At 40.3% G+C, this 12,256-nt stretch overlaps 1 protein-coding gene across 1 annotated transcript in view; it reads left to right on the top strand.

The window, feature by feature from the left end:
• Window positions 1–12,256, top strand: part of LOC134404352 (FRAS1-related extracellular matrix protein 1-like) — a 122,094-nt gene that overhangs the window by 64,183 nt on the left and 45,655 nt on the right. The window contains exons 21-22 of the mRNA XM_063135082.1: window positions 2,632–2,773; window positions 10,065–10,260. Coding sequence (XP_062991152.1) covers window positions 2,632–2,773; window positions 10,065–10,260 — 338 coding nt within the window. The remainder of the gene's footprint in view (window positions 1–2,631; window positions 2,774–10,064; window positions 10,261–12,256) is intronic.

A 12,256-nucleotide genomic window follows, 5' to 3' on the forward strand; every position in this document is an offset into this window, starting at 1 on the left:
GTGACATTCTATGCAAAGTGACTTTAGGAAAGACAGGGGAAAGCAGTTTATTCTCTTCAATTGTTAACATGTTTGATGAATTGTTTATTGGCAGGAAGATGGATGAATTGTTTGTGTCTGGGCAATTGGAATTCTTTTCATTCTCATACCAAATTATGAACATTTCATATCATCAAAATGATACAGAAATTATTAAACTTCAAAAAGAAGCACAACTAGCAAATACTAAATTCTTCAGCAGCTAAAGAGACACAACTGTATGGGGAAATTATGCTGTCAGAATGATTGGGGCGGGTGGGGGGGGGGGAAGAGGACCAGTGTGCTTTTTGGAATACTCGATCTTCCTGCTGAAGTGGTTGTGGAAGGTGAATCTCTGAGGTATAATGGGAATAGGTCCTGTGAGTACAAAACAGATGTGAGCTATTCAGAGAGCATTCAAGTAAATAAGTAAATCAAATATTTTGGGGAAGATGCCTTTGCGTTTTATGTCCCATTAATATTTGGAACACATTAAAGTCAACTTCTTTGTTTTTGTAGTATAGGAACAGTCTCTATGATTTGATTCTTAATTGTGGTGTTGTTATTAGCATCATGAATATAGTCCTTTTAAAGTGAGGAAGGGGCATGAAAGTTAAAACTGATATTTAGATGTAACTATGTATGCAATTCTGTTTGAACGTAATGTGAGGGCTCGCTGTAGCAGATTTATTGTGGCGTGGATTAGAGCCTACTTCATCAGATGTGTCTGACAAAGTGAGTTCTAGTCCATGAAAGCTTATGTCACAGTAACTCTATTAATCTTTTAAAGATGCCACAAAAACCTCTTTGGTTTTGCTGCAATGGCTTAACAGAGCCACTCCTATGGGAAAAGCTTTGTACACAGCAGCAGAGTTCTGGTGTCATTTTTAGTACATACACCCCCATTTTGACTCAGAGGCTGATTCGGAGCTTCCAAATTGGCCCTGATTTTGACTTGGGTGCCTCGGGCCCAGGGTGCCTCGGGCCCAGGCCAACTTGCTTTGGATTCAGTTCCAAATCCGAAGCAGGGGTGGCTGTTCAGACTCCCCCCACCATTCGCTTCCCCCTTCTCCCTGCCTGCCCACAAGACTTAACAGAGGCCTTCATACATACTGATGAGCCACCTATTCTCCTCTCCGGCCTGCCGTAGATCTACTGTTGTAAACTACAGCAGCTAGAAATAGCAATTTCTGGCTGCCGTAATTTACAATGCTAGATCTCTGGCAGTGCAGAGATGAGGCTGGGTGGCTTGCCGGTGTGCACGGAGGCTTCAGGTAAATCCCCCGGGTGGACAGCAGTGGCTGGGAGAGGAATGGAGGGGACGCAAGCAGGCCTCCATGTGCACCGGTGAGCCACCCGACCTCCACTCTGGACTGCCATAGATCTAGTATTGTAAACTCCATAAAAATGAAATGTAAATTGGGTGGTGGTGGGGAATCAAGCTATGTGTTTGTTGATATAAAGAAACCCATTCATGCTTTAATAAACTGAAATAAATGCTTAGGAATACTTGCGGTGTCATACTGGCTAACTACAGAACTCACAAACTAGGAGCTTTTCTACACAAGGCCATTAATCCTATGTATGTACTTTTGGTTTCATCATAGAATTGAGATCCGAGCACTACACAAAAAGCATTTTCTTTCCTACTTTTGCACTACATAACCTCTAGATGGCACTGTGGTATAGCGGAATAGTGGAAAATACACAAGAGAAAAAATGTTTTCTTTCAAATTTACAACTGAATAATACATTTTCCCTGTTCTAAAAAATCTCACCAAAAGTGTTCTTTATGTAGAAAAGCCCTAGTTCATTATCCCTGCATGAACAAGGGAGGCCTGAAATTTTGCAGTGTGGGCAAAAACCTTATCTCCTTCTCTTTGTAAACATGGTTAGTTTGCCAAGAAGCACTGATAAATAATAACACATCATGTATTTTAAGATCAGAGACAATGGCCATTTCTACACCTGCCTTTTCCCCCGGGATCATGCCAGGATCATCCCTGTGCATCCAAATGACACACAGGGGATTCCGGGAGTAGGCAGGGATAATCCTTTGGTGTAGAAAGGGCCTATGACATTATTATTATTATTATTATTATTATTATTATTATTATTTACTAAACAGTGGATAGAAGGAAAGGCTTTCCTCCAATTTCTATAGCAGTTCATTGCTATATAAATAGACTATCCTTATACTGAAGGTTAGTCATTCTTTAATGAAGTGCTTCCTCAGTGACAACCTAGGTGCAGAGGTGTAGATGCATGGGGAAAAAGAAAACGGGGTGGGAAAATGGAAAAAATGCAACCCCTCCCCCATTTTCTTGCTTTCCCCCCAAAGTCTTTGGAAAAAATATTTCCCACATATTCAGGGGATTCCTCATTTTTTTCTGATTCCCCCTCCCAGGCCTTCACAGGAGCATCCTTGAATATGTAAAACACCCTCTTCAGTTACTTTTTCCCTCAAGGGACCCTAAGAACAAGGGTGAACATTTTTGCCCACTCAGGGCGAGGGCAGCACTGTATTATGAAATTAAAATGAAGCTTATACTGTATTTACTGTATACTGGATTCTAAATTGTGATGCTTTTTTATCTCTATCTTACATCTCAGAAACACAGGCCTAGAAGTGGAAGTTGGAGAGAGTAAAGTAATTTCCAGTGTGTCCTTAGAAGTGGAAGATAAAGATTCTTCGAGGAATCAGCTCCATTATGTCATCAACAACAAGCCAAAATGGGGACACCTACAATTAAAGGTGGCAGTGTTTTTCAGTGTTTCCATATATGGACCCCTAACAAAATATAGACCTTCTTGAAGCATTCCCAATTCCAGTGCTTTGACCTAGTGACTGACAATATTATACGCTCCTGAAACATTTACTAACTTGTATTAGTAGGGGGAGGGGTGGAATCTAATTCTGATTCTATGGGGGAAAGAACTTGAGAGAAGGCTAACTGGATATCCTATCCATTGGAACTAAGAGCTTCATCCCAAGTACCCATTTCCCTCGAATTATCCCCATAGCATAAAGCTGTCGTTGTTGTTGTTAGCTAAATCACACCCTGGGTGGCACCGCTCCTAAGATCCTTTGCATACCAAGAAAAGGGTTTAAAGGGGGAAATGTAAAACATCATAAAAAATCAACAGACTACCCAATCTGATTCAAATTTGGTATGTTAAAAGCCCTCCTTAATATCTATTACTGTGCCAATTTTGATGCCTTTATCTTTAAAACTTACTCAGATGTAAGCATTTGTTTAATTTGAAGTTTAAAAATATCAAACCATCCTCCTGCACCCCCAGTGGCCGCTCAGAGAACAAAAGATCTGTTCTTAAAGGGGTCCAAAATACATCATTTCTTTTAGCTAAGAAGGACAATTAAAGCAGGATGCATGGGAGTACTTCACAGTAAAAACAGATTATAAACTGGAAAACTTTGGAGTCCTTTGCACACAATTCACAGTGATTGCACAATATAAACCTGGTGTGATGAAGCTATAATACTCCAAACAAGTTGGGAGCCACTCTGCCATGCACACTTTGGCCCGAATATTTATCTGGCATTCCAGGTATATGGTGGGCATCATGTTTCTGTATAGCTGTTATTACGACCGCTGGATATATCTAAGATAAACTTGTGTTTTTTGAGTTGGCTTAATACAAGAATTACTAAAATGGAGAAGACAGAAGAGACACCAACGGCCATTTCATACATCAGATTTACATGCAAAAATCTTACATTTAACTGTAGGTTATGGCTGGAGGACTGATGGCCTGTTGGGCCTCTCCATCTAGCACATGGCTTTCCCTCCTCAGTCTGCTCCTCCCACCTCCATGCAATAGTTAGATGTTTTAAAATGTTTCCATTTGTGCCACATAAGCTTTTTAGAAAGCCTAATTGCTACATGGAGAGCAAATTTCAGGGGGAGGTGAAACTAAATGAGAAGGCTAACCCTTACCTCTCCATCACTGTGACCTATCCCCCAAAATTGCAGACCCTGGGTGGCAATAAGCCTTTGAAAAAAGCTCCCATTGGGACCAATGGGAACTTTTTTCTTTTTCATAACATTATTTCTGCAGGGCGAGGGGACGGTGAGAGAGGGGAGCAACTTGGGAGAGGAGAAAGAGAAAATTGGGGGAAGAGAGAGAGAAGGGAAGAAAGAGGTATGTAATGGGTTTGGGTAAATGTGTTCTCGTATAACCAAAGAAACGTATTAGATACAAACAAACAGTAGAAAAGGAGCTCGTCTGCCTCCCTTTCACCCTCCTCCATTTAACTCTGTCCTTGAAAAGATCCTATACTTTGATGTTCAGTTCCATAGCTCTTTGAGTCAGCTCTATGCAACTACAGCAAAACATCTCAACTGACTTTTATATTGGTCTGCTAAGCCACTAGGCTATAGTCTTCCCTTTATAATTAAGTAACTTGAGAAATCTGTTGGGATCAATAAATTTTGAGAACGCTTACATAAAACAGAATATAAAGTGGATAGGCTTGCCATCAGAAGCCCGTAAAAGTCAATCCTTTTATGTGACACCTCTACAAATGGCATTATGTCATTGCATAATATTAGTAGGAAACTAAGATTTTTGTGCAAAACCATAAAATGTAATGAGTTTCACATAATCTACTCATATAAATGGAAAGAGGTGGGGGGGAAAGACTTTTTAAAGTGGTCTTCCAGCTTTTTGGCATCCTGAGAACATAAGGAAATTTGGAAACTAGCTCAAAATAAAGAAATGTTTCAGTGGGGCTGCAGCATGTGGTTGACATTTTATTTTTTGTTTAGTGGGAACATGCAGTTCAACTCTTTTAACTATTCAACTGGTGGCCTTAACTGGGACGTGTGTGTGTGTGTGGGGGGGGGGGGGAATAGCCAAAGGATATGAAAATGGAAAATACTAATAGTGCCAAAAGGGTTTTATTCTTAGCTAAGCTAAGGTACTGTGCATTATTTCTTATAGTTGCTTTGTTCCCTAATAAATGAAGCTAGAATATCCTTGTACATTCTTTAGCAATGACGGATAATATTTTTAGTATTCGTTGTTTTGCTGTTTTAAGTGTCCAACCAGAAGAAATCCAGTCAAGTTTAGTGTTGAAATTCCACTAATTTAGTAAGAGGAAGGAAACAATCATCACAGTGAGGTGTGTTTATACTTCTGAATACCTTGGTTATGTCAGAATTAAATATGATCCGTGAAGCTGAAGGAAATGAGTTCACAGCTTCTCCATCATTCTGATTCACGTATATAAACTAACATGGGTGCAATCAATTGAATGAATAATGGTTACCTATGAATGGAAGTTACACAGCTTTGAAGGGTGTTCTGGAACATATTTAAATGAATGGAGATTGCCTCCCAATTGTGCTTGGTGAATTACTGCCTGTGTCTATTCACAGTGGCAGATTTCAACCATAATGGGAAACCATAGTTTCCCTCTACAGGAATGAGGCTGCATGAACCTTGGGCTCATTTAAACTAGCCATAGCTGCCTGAAACATTTGAACTCTAGGCACTTCGATTTGTTAAACTCTTTATCAAGGGAAATATATATATATATATATATATATATAGAGAGAGAGAGAGAGAGAGAGAGAGAGAGAGAGAGAGAGAGAGAGAGAGAGAGAGAGTTTACTTATTCTCAAAAAATCTCTATATACTAAAGATTGGTTGATTAAAAACTAAAGAATATGTCAAATTGCTTTAAAGGTGATGATGAGATTCTCTACACATTTATATATGATTTAAATACTCATAATGATCAAACAAGAAAAATCAATAACTGAGGCCTTAGCTAGACCTAAGGTTTACCCCGGGATTGTCCCGGGTCATCCTTGTTCATGTAAATGACACACAGGATATTCCGGGAGCAGGCAGGGATGACCCCAGGATGATCCCAGGATAAACCTTAGGTCTAGCTAAGGCCTTAGTCTCAAAACTCTTAAACGCATTCTCTCTCCTTTTCCTCATCCAGGAAGACAAAAGGTAACCCACCCTTCAAGGTATACATAGGATCTCTTTTGATCTCCTGATTCCAACTAAATTGAATTGAACTTACTTAAATTCCTTTCTTCAATCTCACTACTTAAAGGCAGGGTGATAGAAAATAACAATCCTGTTAAAATTTACTAAACTTATATTAAGGTTAAACTCAGGATACTTAATTCCTACTACAACGCCACCAAACTAAAGCAGGAATTGTGACTATACCAGTTACTCTAATATTTTTTCTAAAGTAAAAACGTACATTTATTTTACAGCCTACTCCAGAAGAGACATATAATCCCATTTTATCTACCCATACTGAATTCACAGAAATGTGTTTGTAATTTTGTTAAGAAATGTTTTATCACTTTTTCACAGTTGTGCAAGTGTGTATTTGCAGCTGTCAGATAATAATAATAATAATAACAACAATTTTATTTCATACCCGCCTCTCCCTCTGGATCGAGGCGGGGTACAACACAAATAAAAACACCATAAAATACATACAACTAATTCAAAAGTTTTAAACCAGCGCATCATTAAAAACAGCACACAATTAAAAAAGGCATCTTAAAATTCAACTGGGTAGGCCTTCCGGAAGAGATCAGTCTTTATGGCTTTCTTAAATTCTGGAAGACTGTAATAATAATAATAAGTTGATGAATCTCTCCCAGCAAGCTATTCTACAAACTGGGAGCAGCAGAAGAAAAGGTCTTTTGGGTAATAGTTGTCAGCCTTGTTTTTGTTGGCTGGAGTGAATTCTTCCCAGAGGACCTGAGTGTGCAGGGCGGATTGTATGGGAGAAGGCGATCCCGCAGGTAGCCTGGACCCAAACCATGTAGGGCTTTAAAGGTGACAACCAACACTTTATATGTGTAGCCTTGCCTTGCAATAGGCTTGTATGCTTCAACTGTCAAAGGGAACAGAATGCAGTATCGGACATGTAAGGAGATTGACAAGACGAGACTGCATATAGGCTAATTTGTGCACCATTTGATAGTGACAGATCAGGAAAAGGGGACAAGCTTGCCCACTTGGAAAGGTGATTCTGCTCTGAATTGGATCTGTGAAGAGGGGTGTGTGTGTGTGTGCATGACTGGATCCACAAAAGCATTTGTAGACCTTTGACTTTAATAGCGAATAAGACTTTCAAGGATGTCACTACTGATAGAGAAAATAATGACAATTAAAACTGAGCCAGTGACATAGCTTCAAGTAATGGACTTGCACAGGAGCAATCGTGTTGGGTTGCTATGTAGAACGTTCACGTTGCTTTAAGTTATAGAATATGTTCATTGCAATGTATGTAGATGATGCATATTTTAGGCCTTACTCATACAATCAGTTGAACTATGACTGCTGCTTGAAAATGGAAAGTTTCCATGGAGAAGCTGTTTTTACCAAGGGGGGACTAGAGACAGGCTGTGTGCCTGGCATTATAAGGGTATTATATATGGAGAACCTGGTGAAATTCCCTCTTAATCTCAACAATTAAAGGTGCAGGAGCTATACTAGAGTGACCAGATTTAAAAGAGGGCAGGACACCTGCAGCTTTAACTGTTGTGATGAAGAGGAAATATCACCAGGAATCCCATATATACAACTGACACCTGCTGAAATTCCCTTTTCTATGCAACTGTTAAAGATACAGGAGCCCTGTCCTCCTTTTCATATGGGCACCATAAAAATAGTGCCATCTTTTGTCACAATGCATTTTTTTTGAGAGAGGGCAATTTGTAAGTTGCTGCCAAAGGCCTTAATGGGTTAATCATTTTTACATTTTTTACATTTTGCTCAGGCAAGACAAGGGCATTAAAAAGTTCTCTTTGGGTTTGTTGAGCTTGGATTATGCCTCATATAAACACTTGGTGGCAATGCCAGACAGGATCAAACTGGATTTCAGTGAGGCAATATGTGTCATGCCCCTGCTGGAGGAATCATTTATGTATTTATTACATTTATATACCACCCCATAGCCAAAGCTCTCTGGGCAGTTTACAAAATTGTTCTCTGAGGAGGAGCTAGTGCTTCCAGCAATGGTCAGCACCAAAGAGCCACCCATGGCAGGAGACCTGGGGGAGGCCGGGCCCTCAGATGAGATGATCATGGTTCTGTCCTCACAAGAGGAGGGGAGTTCCATCTCTGAGGTGGAGGCTGGGTGATCACCTAGACCCTGAGAGCATTGTCACTTCAAGAGGTAGGCCAGCAGGGGTCCTTTAAGGAGAAGTGCCTGAGCAGAAAGAAGGACTCCTTGAGAGCAAGGTCTGTAATGAACTGCAGATGAACCCTGGGTGGGGCTCAGGAAGCTTTGGCAATATAACCCTGCAGCATGTCTAGCCATTGCTGGAAACAATGTCTTCTACTAGGGTCAGTGGTGTGTAGCTCTGACTTTGCTCCATGACTGAACCTTCATTCTACTGAACGTGGACTCCTGCTTTACTCTGCTTCTTGGACTGTGTATTGTATATGACTGCTTATCTGTGTTTGTTCTTCACACCTCTCTTTTTGAACCCTTCCTCTTGCCTGGCAAAACTGTGTCTTTGACCATTGCATCCTTATTGACTTGCTTCTGAATTGCACCTTAAGTTAGCCTAACACTGAGCATGATCTAGCCATAGTAAGACAACATGGGTTTTCAGAAAGAAGAGTCCCTATATGTCTGCTGTTGAAAGACAGTCCTAGATCTGCTTTGTTAGAATTAAATGAAACCCTCTAGCTTCTCTTATGATGGCATCTAATTGTCTTAGACCTCCTCTTGGAATAAAACCAGCTTCTGGCTAGCTAGCAAGTTGAAACACCTGGGTGTTGGCTATGAACATCAGGGTGTGCTACAATGGATCCATCTGCATTTCTTGGCATGTACCAGAGCTTTTTCTGTGTCACTGGTTGGGAAGCAGGATCTAAACAGAGACAGGTTGTGAGGCTTGTCTAAAAGGCGTAGTGAAGAACACTATTTTGGAACATTTGCTAATAATTTAGGCAGACCTGTGTGTATTTTCCCAACTGGTAATAGTCAATAAATAAAAAGTGGTTAATTGCCAGAGTAATAAATATTTCCAGCAGAAGAAAACATAATATGCTTAAGTATTGTCTGGAATGGCATGTCTTCAATAGACTCAATCAGCTAATGTAATATAATGTACAGACTATCAGACTTGGAGCATGGAGGTTTAAATCTCCATTCAGCCATGAAGGTCACTGGGTGATCTTGGACCAATTACTAAACTACCAAACAGGGTTTTTGTGAGTATTAAAAATGGGAACATCCATGTGTAAAACCACCTGAGATAAAGTGTGGGATACAAATGTAGTAGGGAACTCAGTGTCAATTCTTAAAGAAAGTCAACATGAATTAACTTATTATATCTGAAGGACTTATAAGAAGATTCCACAGGATTGCTCATGCTAGTGTTGACTCAGGGTCACTCCAGTGACTGGCTTCCCTTAAGTGTCTTGTCATACCCAGAACATCTGTTGCCCAAAATATAGCTCTACGTTTTATTTATTTATAAGCAATAAATATAACAAAAATAACTATAAAATGCAATAAAAACAATAAAATGCAATAAAATATCATTAAAAAGCAGCACACAGATCCAGTTCCACTGTGTTCTTCACTTCAATCCATGCCAAAGTTGTGGCCTTCAGTTCTTCATATAGGCTACTCGTAAGGCAGCTAATAGTCATGGGATAACTTTAGCTCTCTGGGTGGGATTTTAAACAATTCCTCTTGCTGTTGTTTCCTCTCTGTCTTTACTTTCCCAGGGCCAAAACAGGCAGTACATTAAATCAGTATCTAGCAGCTACATCTCCCCCCATCTTTTTTACTCAAGTAGATACAAGGACTGGATCTGGACCAGGACTTTAGTGGGTGGGTGGGTGGCTTTTAAGATCTGGATTGCAGCCCCTGCACCTACTCCAAAATAAAAATGAAAAGCAGATATAGCTGCTCAAAGTGGCACATTGAACAGCTGTGAAAATGAATCTGCATACAGTATAAGCAATTTATGTGTGCGTATGAATTTGTTTCCAGCCACCCATTCCATGATGTTTTTCAGACCACATCAGCTTGGAGCACTCTGCATCCTGGAATGAATTTCACTCAAGATGACGTGGACATGAACCGCCTCTGGTATTTCCATACTAACATCCTGGTTCCAGAAAGCCATGACAGCTTCCGATTTTATGTGACGGATGGGCAGAACAGCTCTCCACCAGAAAGCTTATATATCTTTATTAAAAGTCTAGCTAAAGGTAGGAAATGATGGGGATTTTTTTAGAGCATTCATAGATCAGGGGAGTGGGTGGTGGTGGGAGGGAGAATAGATCTTGGCCTGGAGGGAACTGTGTTGCAAAGCTACAGGAGGGAGCAGAAGACTACCCCTGTATCTTCTTATGTGACACTGATGTGTTTTTAAATGCATGGGTGAAGTTTGTACTTTAGTAATCTCTAAAGGATGCCATCTCTTTCCAGCATTCTGATGAACAAGCTAATTAGAATCCAATCCATTATGCGCATAACTAATGGCAGAAGTTTACAAATCTGTTGACTATTATGACTGCGGTCCCCCGTGTCTGTTCATGACTAGTGACCAAAAGGAAGAGTTCAGTTCCAAAACCTCCTTATGTGCAGAGATCGAGGATTATATCCCTGAATTTCGAAGCTGTCAGAAGTCTAGGTAGCTCTCGGAATTCAGGGCTCGAGGACAAGTTCTGAGGTGTCCTTAGGAGGTCTTCAGACCTTTTGCAGGTGAGAAGAGGAGGGTGCCACAAGCCCAACTGACTCTTCTTGTTCTTCTAGCTGGGGATGCAGGGGGTGGGGAGTGAATACTGACAAAATTGCATGAGAGGAACTGTGTGAGGCCTGTTCCAAGTATTGTTGCTAAGTCCTTTTGGAAATAAATAGAAATCACATGGAGGCACACAGGAGTCCTCGGAGTGTTAAATATTTCTAAATTTGTGCCAGGTGGCTGTAATTTATTGAACATAGGTTTTTGTGAAACAGTGCTCCTGTCAAGAAGAAGATTGGCATAAGAGAAATGGAAGCGGCTAAATCTCTGGGGGTCTTCTTTGGCGAAAACCCTCTATTGAGTTCTCCTGTGACTTGTGCCCATAACTGCTGAAGAAAACAGGGATGCCATCTGTAAACTGTGATTCATAAACACACTGTCAATCTGCCATGTTACCCTGACATCATAAAATAACAAGGAGCAGTATTGTAATAAAGAGGGGAGGCTTGCAATCAACCAATTAAATGCATCTAATTTATTTCTGTTACAGCTGAGGCTTTATTTATTAGTAAACAGCTGCATTTATTACAGGGATTTAAAAAAGAAATCCAGGAGAGTGCCAACTGGCACTTTTGGTAATCTATTAATCCTAAATAATCATCTGGGTATTTCATGTATTTTAGTGGGGAGGAAAGTCATCCACAGTTAGGCTACAACATTATACATTTGGGTGCAGAGGGGGCATTCTTGCCACGGTGCATTGTGCTATGACCTCTTCAACCTATCCCTACTCCTATGGAAGTTTCCAGAAGGACTGCTAGCCTTTGTATAATGCAACCCTAGGATGTGTAAGAGACAGGTTCCTGGGTGGGGCATCACACCTATGAGTGACTGGTGTAAAAGCAAAGATTTAGGCTGGACATCCTGCAGGGGAGAATCTCTCAAAAGTTGTGGTGGATATATGATTTAGGGTTCAAGGATTATTTTGGAGGGCAAAACCATAAATGCTGGCCTAAACTATTGCATGTTAAAGACTTTTGTGCAAAAATAAAACTTTGGGCTGGAGATAATGCTCTGGTGTTTCAAAGGTAGCATTTGCTCAATCATGGGGTGGCCCAAGGTATCCTTACTCAGGCTGCTCATTTAGCTGTGTGTTAAGTAACACATTGGGAACCAGGAATCCACATTAGCCATGGACTTTCTGCTAGGTTTTTCTTCATTCTTTTCCCATTTATACAACAGACTTGTTCCCAGCAAGGCTAGAATTTGTCAATAAGTTGTCAAAATATAATTAATTCATATTTACAAAAAGAAGAAGATTTACATAGTTTATAATTTGAGGGGAAAATCCCACTCCTTGTTCCACCAGTCCAAACACCATTTGAGTGTTAATTGAGCTCCAGGAGGAATTTTTGTTTGTGGAGGGGAGGGGGAGATGGGGGGGATGAATGTGTGTGCTTAAATGTCTCCCCCCCCTCTTTACTTTTTGCAGTTAATGAGACAATAATATGAGGAAATTA

Source organism: Elgaria multicarinata, chromosome 1 (assembly GCF_023053635.1).
Source record: "Elgaria multicarinata webbii isolate HBS135686 ecotype San Diego chromosome 1, rElgMul1.1.pri, whole genome shotgun sequence".
NCBI lineage: Eukaryota > Metazoa > Chordata > Lepidosauria > Squamata > Anguidae > Elgaria > Elgaria multicarinata.